This window comes from Dermacentor albipictus, chromosome 3 (genome assembly GCF_038994185.2).
Source record: "Dermacentor albipictus isolate Rhodes 1998 colony chromosome 3, USDA_Dalb.pri_finalv2, whole genome shotgun sequence".
Taxonomy (NCBI): Eukaryota; Metazoa; Arthropoda; class Arachnida; order Ixodida; family Ixodidae; genus Dermacentor; species Dermacentor albipictus.
Window position 1 is genome coordinate 77,813 of NC_091823.1, and position 21,202 is coordinate 99,014.

Sequence of the window (21,202 nt, forward strand, 5' to 3'; positions counted from 1 at the left end):
TGGACAGGTTGCAAGATTTAAAGCTGATTTGGATGTCGTCCACATAGACAGAATACGATACCATTGATGGTATAACAGAGCGGAGAGAGTTCATTTTGATTATAAAAAGTGTGCAACTTAGCACTCCTCCCTGTGGTACACCGTTTTCTTGAATAAAAGTGCGCGATAGTACATTGCCAATTCTAATGCGGAACTTTCTTTCAGATAAGTAATTTTGCAAAATATTCAGCATACTGTTCCCTTGGTTGGGAAAAGTTTAGTGTTGCCCTTATTTTATTGCGAGTTATCTTGGTGAATATTTTATATAATACTGGGAGTAAGCTAATGGCCCTATAGTTTTTCGATTCTTTAACGTCTCCCTTTTTGTGGATTAGTATAATGTTTGCATTCTTCAAGTTTTTTGGGACCCTTGAAGTTTGATCTCTATAGATATGAGTATCGCTTCTGCTGTATAAACAGGAAGCTCCCCCATCGGTAACGATCTTGACAGCACAGCCGTACCTGAGTAAAGTGAATGTAGGGACACACACTAGACAAGAAAGGATTGGGAGACCTGGGTGATGCACTATAGTGCTGTGCATGCAGATTTTCCAAGCGTCACCACATTTTTGGATCTGATTTGATTGTAAAAGTGCCCTTTTAAAGCTAAAACTAGCTGTCTACAGCATTACTGGCCCCTTCAGGTCGCCACTCAAATGAAAAGGACGTTGATTGTGCAATGGCTTGATCATTATCGACAAAGCAAGCTTGTACGCGTGTTTTGCTAAATCTCCCGTTTTTTTTATCATTGTGCACTTTTATTTTCATGCAGAATAAGTGGAGGCCATTCCATCGTAAACCGCTGCTGCTATCATCTGGAGACTGTACAGGCATCGGAAGCTGCTTGGTTGTGCGTGTGTGTGTCTGGTGGAACTTTAGGAATCTGCTGTGCAACGCCAAGGCATGTTTCGTGATCTAGAGGCAACTACTCCATTTTTTTAACTTGGTACAGTGCAAGTGCTGGATTTTTTTCGTGGCATTGGAACGATTCTGCCTGTCATCTGCATCGTCAAATCACTTGCAAAGTTGTGCTCTTCCTAGGGTCCATCAATGTGGTTTGTGCAGAACTTGTGTGCAGGAAATGTTTACTGTTTTTTTTACGTCATGGCCGTATTCTATGTTGGTGAAATTGCTACCGCAGCAAAGCCATGGCTTTATGAAACACTGTTATTCTTTTCTACAATACTTCTGTGCAAAAGCCTTACATTAGACACAAGATTTTTTTTACCTCAATATTTCAGAGTATTTCTGTTAGTCCTGTACGTGCATTTACCTGTCACCTCATTGTTAGCATAAACGCACCAGTGCATGGTTCGTACACAATGCAGTGCACAAGCGGCAAAAACCAAATGCATGTGTGAAACGCTAAGGCAGTTCATTCCGTGTGAGCGTTGCCCAAATTTCTCTGGACAGAGGCAGTTGGCTTGCCAGGAATAAATTCAACTGTTTAGCAATCTTGCTCATCTGCCCAACACTGGATGACATCTAAGAGACTGTTTCCTCTTTGTCCTGGTGACAGCTTGCGAAGGAAGGTGTCAGGATTCATGACTGCATATGGTGAGTGCATGGCTTTTCACCGAGATATCACTTGGCTTTACATATATTTTAGGGAAGTACAAAGCAGTGATTTTTCTTTAGCCATTCACGGAAGTTTTGAGTATGTTGCGGTTGTTATAGGGTGAAGATTTAGCAGCACTAAAGCCAGCCGTGAACTTGAACACACTAAACAAGCTGGAGTTGTTTAACTTGGCCAGAGAGTTGAGCCTCCAAACTGCCGAATCGAAGAGAAAGCCAGAGATGATTGAGGCGATCGAAGCAATCGGGGCAGACAACGAACTGAAGGAATGCCTATAGAGCACTACACGTAAGGAGGAAGAGCGCAAGCGCCTACAAGAAAAAGAGCTCGAGCGGGCAGCATTTGAGGATAAAGAAGAGCGCAACCGTGCTGCACGCGACACAATCGAAATGAGGCGCCTAGATATTGAGTTTCTGAAGGCTGAAAATACTGAAAGACCTAGCACAGAGGCACGAGAAAGCGAACGCAGAATGAGACTTGATGGCATCCGACACAGTAGTAGGGGAGATAGGTCTTTTTCTAGCGCAGTTTGAGCGCCCAGGTGAGAAGGCAAAATTTGCAAGAAGCACACGGCCGCAACGCTTGCTTAAGTTGCTGCCACTTGAAGTAGCTGATATCATTGCCCGCATGGGGAAAGAAGCAGAGGACTTTGATAAATTCAAAGCGAGTCTGCTTAAAAAGTATAGATTATCAGCAGAAGCACTCAGGTGAAAATTCAGGGAACTCGAGAAAACCATAAGTGAGTCATACTCAGACTTCGCATACACTTTGGAGGTAAACCTGAAAGAATGGTTCAGAGAAGCGAGTGCACTCGGCGACACAGAAAAGACAATGCAGTACGTTGCATTAGAACAGTTCTTCCGCCAGCCGCCCGAAAACATCAAGTATTGGGTTCAGGATAAGCCAGGTGCGGACACTCACGAGAGCGGCCAATCTCGCTAAGGGATATTTAACTCGCCGTGCGTTCGAAGGCGAAGAAGCTCCTAAGGAGATGAATAAATACAGTCCCGACAAGCCAGAGCGATGGTCAAAGTTGAGTCAGTACAAATCAAAGGAAAGGTCAGATTCGGTGAAAAATAGTGACAAGAACAGCAAGGGAAAGGAGGAGTCACCCGACAACAGGGCAGAAAGGCAAAAGAAAAAGCTTTCGAGGCAAAGAAACAAGTAGTTTGCTACAACTGCTAAGAAATGGGGCATATATCCATGGGGTGCAAAAATCCCAAACTAGTGTTGATGTCACTAAGTAGCAATGAGGAAAATCTGAAATTGCTAGAACCGTACATTCGAGACCTCATGGTAAACGGCAAGCCGTGTCGGGTACTTCGCGACTCAAAAGCCACAATGGATGTGGTGCACCCGTCGTACATGGAGGAAGGCCAGTTCACAGGAGAATGTGCTTGGATAACGCCTGCTTAACCTCCGCTGCGGGTCGGCCCGGCATTGCACTATCTCCGGGATCGGCCCATGTATGGGGAGTTTTTTGCTTACCAGGCCAACACGAACATTTCATTGGATGGTAGAGGTATACCGCTTCGCCGTAATAATACCAATTTTCAAATGAGGCGATTGTGTTTCTCCACTTAATTATTGCCCAATCTCCTTAACCAGCACTACTCGTAAATTACTTGAACATATCATACACAGTCAAGTCATCAACTTCCTTGAAGAGCATAACATTATTTTCAAGCATCAGCACAGTTTTTGCGAGAGCTACTCATGCGACACCCTACTTCCCGGATTTATTAACGACATACACGCTGGGTTTCAAGTTGATGCAATACTTTTATATTTTTCTAAGGCATTTGATCGCATTCCAGACACTAGGTTGTTACTTGAATTTTTACAACTTAACATTCACTCTAATATAATTGCATGGATCATCAATTTGCTCTCATCTAGAATTAAGTTTACATCAGTTAACAATTCTACCTCATCTTATGCTGATGTTACGTCTGGAGTACCACAAGGCAGCATACTTGGACCTTTACTCTCTCCAATCTATATTAATGATTTACCCAGGTACGTGAGGAACAAAATCAGACTATTTGCAGATGATTGTATATTGTATCAATGTGCAACAAGTAACACTCATAGCCACTTAGTAAAAACTGGCCTAGAAGTGATATGTGCATGGTGTTCTAATTTGTTAATGCCATTAAATATTTCCAAAACTAAACTCATGTCTTTCACTAATAGACCACCTACTCCCTCGACAACAATGCTGTGTAGAACTCGCCACAACTTACAAGTACTTTGGTATCAAGCCCAAACGCCATCAGAGCGACGGCTTTGAGTGACAAAACGAGCCATCGCATGAACAGGTCGGACTTTCTTTTCGCTCGATTGCTCAGTTATGGAAATCTATAATGCATCGCTCGTCGTCCGGAAGTGCTATGAGCGACTATGAGTTCAGAGGGTGTATATGGATGACAGCGCAAGTAAGAGAGAAAGGGCGATGGGAGAAACTCGTTTTCCCCCCAACAGGTTGAATGCGCACAATGCCCTCTGGAGCTCCATGGCCGTCGTCACTTTAGCTGCTTGACAGCTGTAATTATCCGTGACTCCCCGCAGAAGCACTGCAGAAACTACAGCGCTTCCCTTTCTACTAATGTGCATGGCCAGATGGGACACAGATAGAACTGTAGAGAGGAGGAGAGGGAGAAGAGGCAGTTCCAATATAAAAGAGGGGGGAGGTGATGTGTGAAGGCAAGGAAACAGGGTGTCTACCAAGTTGGCATTGACAAGTTCCCTGAGTATTCCAGATTTTCCCCGAGTGCCTTTGCAAAATTCCCTGAGTGATTCAGAACTGTTTTATGTCAAGACAGGCTGAAACCATATCGCCCGATGCTGTCACTCTCTAGTAAGCATATGAAGAAAAAAAAACTTATGCCAATTTGAATACTAAGGAGTAGTGTTTATGTTATTCAAGAAGAGAATCGAAGGGAGGAGTTAGTAAAATGCACAGCAAATAAAGTGTCTTCTAAAAAAATTTCAAATCGAGTCGGACACTCTCAAATACGAATAAAAAGGAGATGCATACAGAAGCAAATATTTTCGAATATGAGCTATTTCTATCAACTGATAGCAAGCTCATGGGTTATGAGGCTCGAACTTTGTCACAATTGAGACTCTCTCTCAACAGCTCGTAATTAAGTGAACCTCAACTGCCCTGACATACTCTCAGCCTGCGCACGACGCCTTAGTGTTATGTTTCACTGCTTTAAAGAGTTTATTTTGGTTTCGATGAAGGACACCTGCATCTCAGCATCAGCCAACAGTTCGTTTTTTGAGCTCGAGCTCCTTCAAAACGGCGGCAGCACGCTTCCTTTCCCATTTCTCAATGCGCAGGTCCTTTCAGTTCTTGTCCTCCTTCCGCCACTCCTTCGTCCCACGGACCATTTGATGCATCTTCTTGGTCAGTTGCAGACTCCACGTGCGATTTTTCTAACTCCCTAGGGGGCTCGAAAACGTCCGAAAAATCGGCCAGTTGGAAAAAATAAATGCATGTCATTTGCTGGCCTTGAGGGCTCAAACCGCCACAGGCACATTCGAAAACACCTTGAAGGCATGTCGATACACGTATTAGGCATATGGGTGCTCGTACTCTGACAGGAAATACCGGGTGCACGCGTGTATAATTAAGGAATACATACTGTGTACCGTGACAATAGCCCCTTTCCACGCTTGTTATGCTTCACTGCAATACTTTTGCGTATGCTACACCAAGTAACATTTCAGTACAGAGGCGAAGCTGACTTTTGGGAACCGGCATGATACAACGCAGCGTGCTTTCCAAGCTCCTAAGCCAATCGCGAGGGCCGCAAAGGCGGAGCCCGTGCCATTGCTGACAGCAGCGAATTCTTTCAATAAAAAACACGGCACCCAACGGCAAGAAGCTGCATAGCGAACGTCGCCACAGTGGTGGTTACGGCTGCCAGCGGATCTGCGTGCAAGAGCGCCGGTTCGAGGCGGCGAGGTAATCAAAATGGCAGAGGTGGTGGCTTTGATTAATGCCGTTTCGGACCTGCGGTCACGACAAAACGTCCGGAAAATCGGACGGCGAAGAGTTCTTGCTTCAAAAATATCAAACGTTCTGATACATTGACTCTGTGGGGTACGTGGTGGTGCCGTGAAGCCGTCCAAATTGTCGGGAATACGGAAAGTCGGTCGTTGACTGTACACTGGCAGCTCTCCAGCCGACGACAGGTGGTCAAAGACGATTCATTACGATTCCTGACTGTTACTCGAGCCAGCATTACTTTCGACCCTTTCAATAAAATTGCAGCTAATTTTCCCTGATAGCGGCACAAATTCCATGAGTTGTCCATGAGCTTGTCCAGACTACTCAAAATCCCTGAGAATTCCCGGTTTTCCCGGTTGATAGACATACTGGGAAGCACCACTACTACACGACAGCAGTTGCAGGGAAACAGGATACGCTTAAGTTCAAGATATGGTGCAGTACGTTGCTGCTATTTCTGAAAAACAAACGCCATGCAGATATGTCAAGCGGACAAATTACGCAGGGCGTGCTGAAGCACAGCCGCATTAATTAAAGCCCACTGCAGGGTCTGGGCAACACTACGGAGCGGTCGACCGTCAAATCAACAGTTCTGAGCCCACAGCGGTAGCTGTGCGGCTATTGCAATGCTAGAGGTCGTGGCCGGATGTGGTCCCAATCGCGGCAGCCGTATTTCGACAGGGGCGAAATAGAAAACTCCAGCTAGTGCACTTACATTTTGGGACATATCTTAAACAACATCACGGTGTCAAAATTAATCCGGAGTCTGCCACTACGGCTTGCCTCATAATCCGAGTGTGGTTTTGGATTAAAGTACAGCCCCATAATCCAATTCGATTTTAATACTTCTGCCACAATGCGTGCCATGTGAGAAAAATGGCAACGCTCTACCCTCTCAGAAGTTATAAAATATGGTGCACAACTACGCGTCAAGCAAACACCCCTCCCTGTGTGTTCTGTGTACTACGCAGAAAAATTGCAGTGGTGCAGGCAATTGAGGTAACGTTTAACATCAACTCACTACCCTCGTGTTAGCCTAAGCATTGAAGAAATTAAGCTTTAGCCGTCAACATCACAAATCATAGAATCCGGCACGGAAAGCTTTGCTTTCATCAATTCCCACAGTGCGTGGGATCTGTATAGTTTTTTTACCTTTGGGACTGTGCTAAAAATCCACACGAAGCTGCAACGATAACAACGATCCCACTGCGGCTCGAGGCCGCAACGAGGTGCTATGACCAGGATGTCCAAGCCCAGTCCGTCGATCCAGCAGATCTCGGCAGCCCTCGAAAGGCAACGACCGAGCGAAACCGGAGGGAGGCTGCCACCCCAAAAGAGGGGCAGGCGCGGTCGACCAAAGGAAGTAGTGCGGCCGCGGCCGAAGTAGAGGCGCCACACACCGCGAAGACGTCATGGCCGCGTCACGGTGACGCCTCCCTAACAGGAGAAGGCTAACCGTTCTGCAGGCATTCATAACAAAGTTTCTTCACTCACTCACTAACTCACCCTTGCCTCCACTACCCATACTCTCGGACTTCTTAAACTTAAGTTAAAAGAAGCCCCAATTGCTGTCTGTGCACCTAACGGGTCTAAATATTGAACCTGAAGCATTAGTATTACAAAATGTTTTTATACTATAAACAAGTACCACTGTTATGATTGCAACGAGCAGAATTCTTTCCAAGTTATACCTTATGTTCTTGTGCAGAAAGAATGCATGGTACTGCAAAGCGGTCTGGAAAGGAGCCACTGCAGTCGTGGAACGTTCCACAGCGCTCTGCATATAATGGTAAGACCACTAGCTTGTGTTGGGTTAGCTTGTGTTTCAGCACGCTGAAAGAACCTTTTTGATCTGCTTGAAAGATACGTGCTGTCATGGGTGTTGATGAAACATCGCACCAAAAGCAAGCCATGGCTTATAAAAGAGGTGCGCAGGTGCGTTGAACAGAGACCTCTATATGCATGCCTAAAAAGAAAATAATTGCAAGAATTAGTTCAAAAAAATTACAAAAGATATGAATAGCTTGGTTCAAAAAGTCAAATTTGCCTACTTCTAGTCCTTTGGTCACCCTAAAGGATTTTGGCAGTATATATTTTAAAAAATAGGAAGGGTGGGTTGTCCGTCCCACCACTTCATCATGACGGAATTATTGTTCACTATAGTCTGGAGAAAGTGAAGTGCCTTAAGGCGTTTTTCAGCTTGGTATTTTCTACTGCTGAAAGCAACATTTGCCCGGCCAACTATCGCCCTGACTTTATCAGTACCAAACCCATGGCAGCTGTTCTATTTGAAGAGCGAGGAATCGTGTCATTCTTAGGAATGCTTGAAAGAAAACAGTGCTACTACACCAGACAGTTTACCCACGATCCTGCTCTTTTCTTGTGCTTTTTCTTTGTCAAAGTAGCTGCAGATTTTCTTCACCAAGTGATTATAGGACTGATTTTTACCTGATGAATGAAAACTTGCAAACGTTGTGCCTATACTTAAATCGGGACTTTTAAATATTGTTTCAAATTATTGACCAGTGTCTTTGACCAGTGTGACATGTAAAGTTTTAGAGCAGAAGTTTTATACTAATGAGTCATCTTAGTGCATGCTCATTGTTAAATACCCGTCAGCATGGTTTTCGCAGCGGTTGCTCGTGTGTCACCCAGATTACAGAATTCGTTCATCACTTAACGAGTGTACGGGATATAGGACATTCTGTCGATTGTATATTTCTTGACTTCTGAAAAGCATTTCATGTTGTGCCACATTCGTTATTAATAGAAAAATTATCTCGGTACAACATAAATGAGAATGTGTCTGTGAAGTGTCTGTTTACATATTTTGAAAAGCCAACAAACAAAGACTGCAAGGACAACTTAGGGAAATTATTTGTATGCACTAATTGAATTAAGGAAATGATAAATTAATGGCAATGAAGGTGGATGAAAAAACAACTTGCCACAGGTGGGGAATGATCCGTCTTCGCGTTACGCATGCGATGCTCTAGCCAATTGAGCTACCGCAGTGCCATTTCCCCATCTACTTTCTTGGGTATTTGTTTACTACAAGTAACCTTGGGAGTGTTAGCAAGTGCTACCACTCGCAAACCTTGGCGGCTGATTGGAACATCCTTTTTGCCGCAGGCGTCATGAGTACGTGATTTTTTTGGTTGAAGGCAACTGGTCAATAAACCCACGCGTGCTTCCTGAAGGCATCAATGTGCCAGATTCGTGACACTCCATGCCACCTGAAGGCATCGATGTTGCCAGATTCGAGACCCTCAATGAGGGTCTGGAATCCGGCAGCATCGATACTTTCAGGTAGCATGCATGGGTTTATTGACCACTTGAGGGTCTCGAATCTGGCAAGATTGGTGCCTTCAGGTAGCATGTGGGGGTTCATTGACCAGTTGCCTTCACCCAAAAAGATCACGTACTCGTGACGCCTGCAGCAGAAAGGATGTTCCACATCCGCTGCCAAGGTTTGTGAGCGGCGGCGCTAGCTAACACTCCCAAGGTAAATACCCCAGAAAGTGGATGGGGAAACGGCACTGCGGTAACTCCATTGGTTAGAGCGTCGCACCCATAATCCGAAGACGTGGGATCGTTCCCCACCTGTGGCAAGTTGTTTTTTCATCCACCTTCATTTCCATTAATTAATGATTTCTTTAATTCCATTAGTAACTACAAGTAATTTCCCCCATGTTTTCCTTGGTGTCTTTGTTTGTAGGCTTCTCGTGATTATCCGGGCCCCTCAGTTAATCCCCTTTTCGTTGTTTACATACTTTGACACTTTTCATAAATGAAAACAACCTACAAACTTTTACCACATGTTCTGGCATTTAGTTATAAATTACAAGCAATTACAATTAAGAATTGTGAATTACATAAAATTAAATTAAGAATTACAAGCAATTGGGCCCAGCTGAAGTGCTGCCTTGTGTTCTTGTGCAGAAAGAATGCATGGTAGTCCTGAGTGTTCTGCAAGGGAGCCACTGCAGCAGAGCTTTCCACGGCGTCCTGAATGTGATGGTAAGACCTCTAGTTTGTCTTAAAGTGGCTGAACAAAGTTTAACCTTGCATATTCTGTATAATTATTTTTAAAGTCTTTGTCCATCATCGACTAATACATATTGTGCTGCTGATTTAACTGACAAAATCAAAAATCACCACAAAGCAAAACAAGTTATGTATCATGCAGGTGCCAACGGGGCAAATCTTTAAATCTTTGTTGGATATCTCAGAATTTTCATTTAGTCAAAAACGCACAAGCATCTTTTCACAAGGGGCCAGCTGCACAAAAATTTAATATGATGGCTGCATGGATTCGGTGTAGTCTGAGTGGTCACCCGAAAGTTGCTACTTATGCTACCATATGTGTGTGTACATATTTCAACACTTTGAGTAAACGAATACAACCTATAGACATACTCTCACTACGTGTTCTCACATTTTATGGCAGGTTTTCTTTGCTACAAGCAGTGGGGTGTAGCTGACTGAGCCATTTATATTGAGTTTGCAAAATTGCTCATTATGAGTCCAACGCTAAATGCACGTTACATTGCAGAAAGCAGCAGTTTAAGTTGCATCTCAACGCCAGGTGGAGAAGGTAGATTTGAATTTGCAGACTCTTCTAAAATGCACACATTTTGTCAATGTGATAATTTTATTCGAAACTGCAGTGTATTGCTTCTATTTTGGTGAAATTGCAGACAACGCTCAGAGTGACTTGCCAGGCTTGTGGCCGTGTGTTAATCGAACGCCGACACCAAGCTCAGGTAAGGTATGCATGGCTATCGAAATCAGCTCCAATACTATATTTGTACTGTTTCTTTTGAAGGCCATTACGACTGTAGGAGCCAGCCATTTGAGCATGAACATTTAGGTAGGTTGAGTGCATCATGTTCTAGTACCATGGCATGCCAATTTATTCCCTTTGTTGCATCGACACTTGTCTTTGCGAATAGGGTTGGAGAGACGCCACAAAACTAGCACCCATGCCCGCTCGCCTCTCACAGCTGCCTCTCAGCCAAGAAATGACTTCTCACGATCAGGTAAGACTAAGTATATTGATTGCACTGCTGTTACTTATCTTGCCATAACTTGCAGGATCATATGGGCTGAGCAGGGCTTCATTTCCCACTGCTGATGTACTGTCTAGTAAGTGCTTGTTACTTTTAGTTCATACTAAGTGATAATTTGAATGCTAAGTTTGGCCATGCTCTCTCATACAACAGGGCATGACTATTGCATGACTATTGCAGTATGTATTGCATTTTGGTACAGCAGAGAGTAGATTCCGTTGCAATTTAATTAGGCAATACTGCTGAATGCGCTTGCAAAATGTGATTACATTCATAATGCAACCTCGACGTTCACATGCTATGCAACTGCAAACTTGTGAACTAGAAAACCTTGTTTTGCAATTGATGGACATTTCATTGGCAAAGAACCTTGTGCGGGAAATTAACTCCCAGTTGCTAAATAACTTGCAGCACCTACCTCAAGGCCCACAAGCAGGTCGGTTTCAACCGTAAATGGGCCATCTGGTAAGCAAAAAAACTACATTTTATTAGACTGGTGTTCTAATTTGAGATGCTTTCTAGTGCTATGTATTCTGCCTGTGCATAATGCATGCCTGGATTCTTTGGGCTTTTTTTAACATAATGGTTAGCATCCAAAATCACAGTTGAGTGTGACACCCTGGACAAAATTTAAGATCAAAAATAATGTACAGCGCGAAGGACAAGGACTGTGAGAGACGACATACACAGCGCTGTATATGTCGTCTCTTGCAGTCCTTGCCAGCGCTGTGTATGTCATCTCTTGCAGTCCCTGTCCTCCGCGCTGAACATTATTTTTGATCATGAATTATCAACTAGCCCAAGCAACCACCCTAAAATTTAAGACTTTTGTGCACATGGATTTTTGCTGTCAATGTGAAATAGACAAGAAACTACGAGTGTGCATCATCCGAGTTTTCATTGTCAGCTTGCCTTGTCTACTACAGGTGGATGGCCTCTACCTTGCATCTCAAATTGGCTGTATGCTTATCTGCGAAACCTAACCTATGCCTGCGGATTTCTCGACGTCATCACTCTGCATAATTCTCTGCTGCCCTCAACTGCCTACTCTTCCCTTTATATATCACCATTCATCTGGTCTACCATTACATACATGAGACAACCTTTCCAGTTTCACTTCCCTTTATTCTAAACTAGAATGTCATTTGCCTACCTTCTGCATTTACATGTAAATTTTTTGTTTCATTGCTAATTGCATGATTGCCTTTTTTGTCAATTTTCTTCGTTACCAAAGTTCTAGCTCCATGAGCTAGTGCTAGCAGAATACAATGATTACATACATTTCTTTTCGAATATGTCAGTAAGCTGCAGATTTTTATTACATTGTTATTGTTACCTCAATCTTTGTAGATTTCGAACACCAGGTCTTCAAAATCTTGCAAACAATTTTAATGAGGGTTGAGCACCAAGGGTGCCAACTTGATGCCATTGCACAACAGCTATGCAGTGGCCCTTTGACAGTTGGGCCCGCAAAGGATGTGGTCCCAAAACCATTCGAGGACATCAAGGCATTCGAAGAATTTGATGCCGAGATATCAACAAATGAAGGAACAAGGACACGCCTGGTCTGATATTTTTCCTTCTCTTTACCTCCTCTATCAAATGTACTTGCATATATGAAACTGACATTCCAGTGCACGTTTTACAGGAATAGTAGTGCAGAGCAAAACATAATACGGGCACTAGGAGGCACGTAAAAAGGACAACACACTGCGCTACAAGCAACAATGATTATTCTCAAAACCAGACTGCTTCTATACCATCAGCCTCAAGCAGACATAGATCTCGTGGAAGCACTGAGACATGCGCTATGAAAATCACACTATCGAAATTGTCATGCTTACGCAGGAAAGCTAACTCCTTGGGAAATAACGCTATTGATGGCTTGTTAATGCAAAATTCACCAAGTATGTCGATATGCTCTGCCTCAACAATCAATAAGGTGACCTTTAAATCCAGCAACAATGACGGCGAAAACATGATTATTGTTGGCCAGATTGCTGAGGCCGAGCATATCGACGCACTTAGTGAATTTTGCATTAGCAAGCCATCAATAGTGTTGTTTCACAAGGAGTTAGACTTCCTGCATAAGCGGTGACAATTTGTTCTGGTAGATTATCGTGGGTCGTGAATATGGTTCGACAGTGCGACTTTCATAGTGCATGTCTCAGTGCTTCCACGTGATCTATGTCTGCTTGCCACTGATGGTACATAAGCGGTCTGGTTTTGAGAATAGGTTGTTGCTAGTAGCACTGTGTGTTATCTTTTTATGTGCCTCCTAGTGTCCATGTTACGTTTAGCGCTACATCAAAAGTATTCCTAATGATTCACCAACAAGCCCCCTCCCCATCACTACCCTTGTTTTACAGATGCAGCAATTTCATGGTCTTGGAGGCAGCAGCGTAGGACCCGCAACACGGCGCATTTTAGGAATTTTGCTAAGCCAAGAAGTGGCAGTGCAGTACAGTTGGCTTGGCAAAAAAGGAAAGAAAAGTTTTTCTGCACTGCAGGTGGCCGACACAATCACAAGTAAGGCCTGAATGTTTATATTGTCGGTAAAAAGAAACTTGGTAGAATAATTTCCTTTCGAGCTTTCAAAAGTCAAACTTGTAAAGGTATACATACTTCGTAAATGTCAAGCTGAGCCAAGTACTATTGTACTTGGGCAAGCTAAGATGGCTAATATGTAATTTCCTGTTGTTTCTGGATACTGTTAATGTTTTGCTTTGAGCTTGTATACGTACAATGTTGTATAAGTAATCTCCAGTGGATCTTTCAGGGGCGGTAATGCAAAATTTTCCCACGTCAAAAAGAAGTGATGTAGAGAGTATAATTAAGGTGTGGCTGCGCCACTCGGGTGAAAAACTTCGAAAACAGCAGGCCAAGGTTGCCACATCTGAAGGCGAGTTTGGTATTCAGACTATCGTTAAAAATACTCAAAACATTATTATCCTACATGAATACTTAACATTTGAAGGCGAGTGTTTTCGTGCTTATGGGTTTGATCCCCATATGACAATTTGGATGCTGTCTGGCACCCAACATAGCTGCATGGGCTGCCTGTTCGAGAAGTTGCACTTTGCTGTACTTGAAATATTTATATTCTTGTAGAACCATTGTCATTATCAGTGCTCATCATCACAGTATACATTTTCTTCTAGGCTCACGGGATGTGCACTTGGATTTCTCTGATTAAATGCCTGAAAATTCAAGATTTCAAGAGGAGTCAATTTGCTCAAGAATTATTGCTGGCCTTGGCAGGTGCCACCAGTCTTACAATAAACTCTAGTCATTGGGAAACTGGTTATATTTGTGTTTGCTTTAGCAGGTGCCATGACTATCACCCGTATGCATTGCCTGCTACAGATACTTTTTATAACCAGGTAGATTCATTTTCGTTGGTACAGAAAAATTACATTTTCTTACAGCCAGAATTTCATCCATGATGCAAAAGGCAGAATTGACATTATCTGGGCAAGGTGCTGATGTCACCTTCAATATTGAGTTTCGTGCGATAGATGAAGTAGCCAATTCAATTTACAACCACACGTCAGGCAATTAAGCAGCACCAAACCTTACTGTGCATATGTGTTGAAAACTAGCTGATCATGGCAAGAGCTTGTGCTACTTTTGTCACGTAATGCCCTGTCAGCATTGGCTGTTCAATATGTGTAAATTAGCCTTGTATATTACCCAGCAAGCCGAGGCTACCAAGGCATTCCATTCATTATGATCGACTTCTGGACGCAGCAATATGTGCAGCCCATAAGCATGCCTTAGTGTTATGTTCTGTTAAAAGCTAAATGACGTTATTGAATGCAAAAATTCTGCATTCAAGGAAGCCTACAGTGCACCCTAATAAGTCCTCAAAACATCCTAGAAAAATCCTTGTGGGCTATCTGGGGATGTTCCGAGGATGTGCCGAGGCCGGACATGAGGACCTTTCTAGGCCTTTGCAAGGACCAGTAGAGGGTGTCTTCAGGACGTTGCAATGTCCTTGAGGGGGCATACTGAGGACATACTCGGGACGTCAGTGCGTTGTCTGGGAATGCATGTTAAGACACTAGCAGCCACATTAATCCGTCGCAAGCTCTCCCAAGCCTATAATGAAGAAATATGCGCAAGCAGTGCAGTTGAAAATGAAATAAGTACGTATGGCTTCAACTTCTACGTGGAGTGCGGAAAGTAAAACTTGTAAAATGGCCAGGTACTACAAAACACGTCAGCAAATTTCACTAACATACAACAAGAGATTCAGACCCAGAATCAAAGCTACATGTAAACAATATCGCAGCTATTGCTGAAATATTCGTCGAGTGCAATGTACAAGAGACGTCAGAAAATTTATGAAAAATCTAACGAGTGACAGGCTGGGTATGGAAATTATCGCTGACCACAGTATAAACGCAAAACGCAGCACGTGGTTGCAAAACGCAAACGAGCTCACCCTTCCGGTATTGCCTGCACTTAGGGCTTACATCAAGTAACCAAAATGAATAACAGACCATTTCACAGACATCCATAGCCGTCATTTATTAACAAGGAGAAAAAAAATGGCTGTGGCTTAGCTCTGGGTAAACCTGGTTGAATTGCGAAAGCAAAGTTTCCTGGGCACGTTGTAACCTTTATCTCATTCTTGCTAGCTTGCTTAGCTTTCGCCTTATAATTTAACCGTTTCGAAGCAGTAGAGCAACTATATTCAGATATAGACTCTTCGTCGGTAATTTCCGTGGCGAGATTGATCAACCAACGCATAGCGCACCGCTATATATCCCAGTGAAGCCGCCACCGAGCGAGCGCAAGGCGAGGTTGTCGTCATATCAACGAAGAGACCACCTATAAAGCCTGTTTCGCATGATGCGATTTTCGTCGCACCGGAAGTGCGATTTCCGTCATTTGCGATGAAAATCGCAGTCGCAGTGCCGACCCCCCTATTTTCGGCTGCGACCAACCGGTTGGTCGCACAGTCGCACCGATCGCTGCGATTTTCCGTCGAAATTGCGCGGAGAGCTGTCAGCGGAACTATTTCGCCGGTTTGTGTGGGTTTGTTTTGGAAAATGGCGCCTCACATGACAAGTGCAATGCGCGGAGACGTGGATCGTCGAATTCGGTACGTACGCGAACGGAGAATAAAAAACTTGTACTGCAGATTGGATTCTCCGATTGCTATGCGTTTGTTGACACGCTACACAGCAAATGAAGTGCATTTTCACGTTTGCTTCGTACGCCTTTGCGAGTTGCGAGTGCTAGGAGGTGTTCGATCCCCAGCAGACGACGAGGTCGTCACAATTTTTTTTTGTTGAGTAGCATGCAAAAATCGCGCTTACTGAGCAGCTTGAATTATCTCAACCTCGGCAAGGGCAAATGACAAGACAGCAAAGTACTTGAAGTTTCAACGTTGCGCTGAACGCGGTACCGTTCAGTTGCATTTTCTTGTCGGTTTTCAAGCATGAATTTCCCGATGCATCTTGAAAGCTTATCTTGCCTCTTATTAAATTTGACACAGCAAAAGTGTAGGCTATCGTAATGAATTTGCTACGATAGCATTAAATCCGTGGCTTGAATAAAATATTACATGCACGTTAAGTTGCACCTCTTCTCTGGAGAATTTTTTTTTTTCTTGCACAGAAACCAATAAACATTGACTATGTTGCGGACTTTGTATCCTTACTGCATCTGTATGAACACTTGCTCTGCAAGGTAATTAACTGTACAGCTAGTAGATTAAATAAATTGCTTGCTATAGTGGCACAGTGACAACGTACCCTCCTGCACAATTATGTAGAACTCGTGCAACAATGCGAAAAGCAGGCAAACGGCCTGTTTTTTTGGGGATAAAGCAGTATAAAAGGACACGCTGAATAAAATTAAATCAAGACTGTGCAGTGAAGTCAGCCAGTACAAGCAGTTCTTGCACGTTCACAGCTGATCAAGTGTGCAGAAACATTCATGCCTTACATGTTTCTAGCAAGTTTCTAATAAGCTTGCGATCACATATATTAGTGTGTAAACCCATATAACGATATCCACTGCGATTACTATCTTTATAAGTAATGAATTACCATGCTACTTGCAAGAACATATATCACCCGAGGATTTCAGAACAAATTTCTGCATTTCAACTATACACAATATGTGGTTTATTCAATAAAAGTCCACAAACTGGGCTTTTTTGCAATGACAAACTTATTCCAAACTTTACTTACATACAGGCAAGAAAAAAAATTATAGACAGGAATATTGTTTTTCAATTTGTTCGCCTGCCACTGTGGCTATAGCATTCTGCTGCTAACACAAGGCGAGGGGTTGATTTGCCAGCCATGGAAGTCGCATTTCGATGGGAGTCATAGGTGAGAAAAAAAGCTCTTGCACTTAGATTTAGTTCATCACCTTTTATTGAACCCTTACACTTCAAAATACTATTGTATAGGGGGGCATGCTTATGTAAAATCTAACACCAATTGAAAGCAAAGGGCAGAATTGTAAAACAACCATCTTTCATGATAATTCGAGTGTGTTCGAGTGAATTCATTGCATCAATATGTATTGTTCAACAGCACTGCACAAATAAGCATGATCAGGTATAGCAAGTACTCTGTCAGGAAGCTGGTTCTACAGATGTATAAATGTCAAGGCTTGAATGCTCATACTATGTCGCACACATAGCACAAAGAAAACTTTTTTAAGAGTTGTCCCTTCTGGCAGATATGAGTGGGCCATAAGCAGCAGAAACTTTATTGCAGGAAATTATGTAATACTGCTTATGAAAGAATGAAGAGAGTGAAGAGGCTTTTAACAGCAGTACTGCCTCATGCTGCACTAATAGGAGGAATGATGAGCAAAAACATTTCTGGTAGAGCACTTAAACAGTAACTTTCTGAAAGACTGAAAATTCCAGGTGAGAGTTGCAGGTACATTTGGCCCACACACCAACAACACGGGCATACTACATGAAACACTACAGCCTATGGTGTATTACAGTCTATGGGAAAGCTATCTTATACAGTAATCAAGAATAATGCAACAAGCCCTCGACAACACTGCAGACTTTCTTGGCCAGTCTGGCCTCTCGCTTTCTGATAAGTCAGCTCATATCAACGTCGGAAAAAAAAGAAAGACTAGAATCAAGAACTACCCCAGATTGCACATTGTGATCCACATAGCTGGACAAATATGCCCGCAAGTCAACATCCACAAATCCTCAGCTAGTGTAAGCCCATGACGGCAGAGCCAGCACGTGGGTGAAACAATTATGCAGTGCCTGGACGCAACTTCCACATCCGGTGAAAAGAATAATCTCGAAATAATGGGGGTGGACGAGTGGATACTATAGAAAATCGCAGATGCTGTGCTTGTGTCCAAGGTATCGTACGGTATGAATTACCAGCAGCACACAAAAAGACAACTCATCGAATACAGGCATCGGGTAGTAATAACAGGTCTTTCCAGCTGTACCATGCTTGAAGACCTCTATGAGAAAGTAACGAACAAGCACCTAGACGGAGTAGAGTTGCAGCCTGCAGCACAAATTCTTTGTCTCAAGAGCTCAGAACCTCGTCCCAAGATACTATGTCAGCTAGCATATGAGACGCAAAGACGACTACCTCTCCCTTCAGAAACACAACGTCGGGAGTACCTGAACTTGAAACACAACAGGCCCATACCGTGGAATATGGGGGCAAACAATTAGGCCAGAAGACTATATGCAACTGCAAAACACACAGAGGAGGTTGCTAATCATGAAGATGCAAGCAAACATAAGGCACATATAGTACACTGATCTGGCAATAGCAGTGTAACAGTAGTATGACACTACGTAAACTAAACCCCATATAAGTGAGTACCATTCCAGGTCATCCTATACCTAGAAAAGCTGAACTGAAAGCAATCAAGGCAGCACTTGTAGTGCAGATTACACCCTGCACAACAACCTGCATGGATTCACCAGAAACTGTCTGTGCCTGCACATCACACAAGATTGTCAGGAAAATCAGGTGATTGACACGCGACTTGCAAGCACATGGCCAGAAATTAAATTACAGGATACGTAGCCTTGCAGATATTCCAGGACACAAGCAGGCTTATAAGCCCGACATAATAACTGAAAACTAGATGAGTTTGTGTGTATTCATTATTAACTAAAGTGCAACAGATAGACAACAGACAAGAACGAAGCGCTCTGTGTGTTCATTTCGTTCCTGTCCATCACATTTCTGTTGCAATATAGTTAATGAATTCACGAGGCTGCACAGAAGAATGATACCTCTGCCCCAGGGCCCGATTTCACATCCAAATCCACGCACGTGTGCGCGCGCACACACAAATGTTGCAAGAGTGCATAGCGTGAAGCAGTATCAACAGGATGACACTAGATATGGATGAGGACTAACTTTCAACTGAGGTTCATTTGTAAAAATGTGGCGAGTCATATAAATTACCAGAAAAAAAAAAGGACGATGAGCAAGACGAGAACAAGGTGAAAGCAGGAGCCAACGTTTCGACAAGTGGACTTGTCTTCAAGGTCCAGGTGTGGAAACGTTGGCTCCTACTTTCACCTTGTTCTCATGTTGCTCATCATCTTGAATTTCCATCTCCTGCCTTCCCCGAGTTTTCCCCACAAGAAGAAAGACATCTTTGAAGGATAGAAAAAGATTGGTGCTTGATGCAGCCAAACATAAATAAAAATGCTACAGAAAGAAAATAGAGAAAAATTCCAAGTGCAGGAAGAAATCATTATATTTGCCAATCCTGCATGCCAGCACCTTTCAGGAAACACTGTTGTTATTCCAATAGACAGACTGACCGCTTGCTTATGCAAGCACATTCTTCCAGTTCCGTGCCATTGGGAAAAAAATGAGTTTCCTGGAAGGTAGCCACATGTACACTTAGTGATCACAATGTTTTTTTCCCTGGACTTGTATATCTATATGTATTTTCTCCCTTTCCTGCTTTTATGTTTGGTTTCATCAAGCACTAGTCTTTATTAGGTTTTATTGCTGTACTACTTCGTGGTAACCTTTATAGATCACTGCATTTTCACAATAAACCTTTTAATTAGAAGTTAGCATACCCTGTTCTTACTGCTTGATACGCGTATTGATATGGTCTTCTTGTTAGAAGTTCCGAGTATACTACCAGCGCGAGACACGGGACAACAAAGTGGACGAGAAGCGTGTCATTTAGAATGCTATATTACAACGTACAGGTTTCTAGAAAAGCGACGGTAACTGCTCGAAACATTTGATGCGTCGGCTTTTGCGCCTTTAGAAATATTTAGAGAGGGCTCCCATATATATATTCGCAGCGCAAGCACGGCGATGGACGAACCAGGCTAGCGCTAAGGTTGAATTTCACAACACAGTTTTCATTCCACGTCGTAATCACACTGATCGTTTGAGGCTTCGTTCAGGGGCACACGCGGGCGTTCGGGTTGGTGCTTCTTGTTGCGTTTGGCGTAAGAATATGGCTAGGAGCAGGCACCACATATGCGCAATGACGGGCAATATACACGTATCGTTTCTCCAGAAGCTGACGCCGAGCACGGGTAGCGCGAGGATCTTGCTGGACTGACAACTTCGTGGCAGCCGAATTCCGAATACTGCATATACGGTGAGGGTAGCTATATGAACTTGTCGATAGGTCCTCTTGTAGATTGTTGTAGCGCAGGCAGAACGAAACGGTCATAGAATGTAGATGAGACAACACACAACGCTGAACGATAGAATAAAGAATCGCTGGCTGAACCACCTGCGAACAGCTGTTTACGTGCGCGATGTCGCACTGAACTAACAAAACCGCCGTCACGCACCCCAAGACAAATCTTAACTAAGATTCTTAAATTAGTAAATGTACATATTATTTGCTTCTAATCAAGAGAAGTCAATAATATAATAGTGTAAACGTTTTATTCACTAAAATAAAAGAATTATGCACCGTGTGTCACGAAACCTGGCAGTAAGCAACCCTGGGCGTCGCACCAGTCGCATCGTTGAAATCGCAATCATGTGAAATGAGCCCTCTAAAAATCGCATTGCGACGCGTGCGACAGCACCGATTTTCGTCGTTGCAGTCGCAGCATGTGAAACAGCCTTAAGGCGCGACGCATGCTCGGGGGCCACTGTACACGCCACGAGCGGGAAGCAAGCCGACGTCACGCGTCGTCATAGCAACGGAGAGAGCTGACGTCACACCAGCTGCTAAGCGCCGCGCCGGCTCTGGGGGAGCCACGGCGTGGCCACAGCATACGCGACGAGCGGTTAGACACCAGTAGTATCAGACAGCTAGTTACACGTACGTAGACTTCACGTACGCAAACGTGAAGAGCCTACGAACCTTACGTGCACGCTATCTGAAACGCTTTTAGCTACACGTACGCGACGCGCGCCAAGAGGGACCACGTAGCTCCATCTATCGGGAAATGTGAACCTGGCGATAGCCAATTCAATCCTGTCGCCGTGTTTCGATGCAAGCAGTCTTCGCGTGCACGGCCCGCTA

The 21,202-nt window shown here is 43.6% G+C and overlaps 2 protein-coding genes across 3 annotated transcripts in view; one reads left to right on the plus strand and one right to left on the minus strand.

Moving 5' to 3' along the window:
- LOC139057129 (uncharacterized) overlaps positions 1 to 21,202 on the minus strand; it is a 118,682-nt gene that overhangs the window by 59,092 nt on the left and 38,388 nt on the right. The window lies entirely within an intron of this gene.
- LOC139057130 (uncharacterized) lies at positions 1,580 to 13,959 on the plus strand. Its single transcript, XM_070534909.1, has 11 exons — positions 1,580 to 1,596; positions 7,345 to 7,425; positions 9,579 to 9,656; positions 10,337 to 10,402; positions 10,465 to 10,509; positions 10,592 to 10,678; positions 10,734 to 10,784; positions 11,120 to 11,173; positions 11,635 to 12,273; positions 13,078 to 13,237; positions 13,870 to 13,959. The coding sequence occupies exons 1-9, from the start codon at positions 1,584 to 1,586 to the stop codon at positions 11,838 to 11,840; spliced, it is 681 nt and encodes a 226-aa protein (XP_070391010.1). The 5' UTR covers positions 1,580 to 1,583; the 3' UTR covers positions 11,841 to 12,273; positions 13,078 to 13,237; positions 13,870 to 13,959.

What these genes read in the sequence shown, in the direction of transcription:
- LOC139057130 (XM_070534909.1), top strand. An exon ending in ACAGCGCTCTGCATATAATG is followed by an intron (nt 7,426 to 9,578) that starts GTAAGACCACTA and finishes GTTCTTGTGCAG; the next exon opens with AAAGAATGCATGGTAGTCCT. An exon ending in AACGCCGACACCAAGCTCAG is followed by an intron (nt 10,403 to 10,464) that starts GTAAGGTATGCA and finishes TTTCTTTTGAAG; the next exon opens with GCCATTACGACTGTAGGAGC.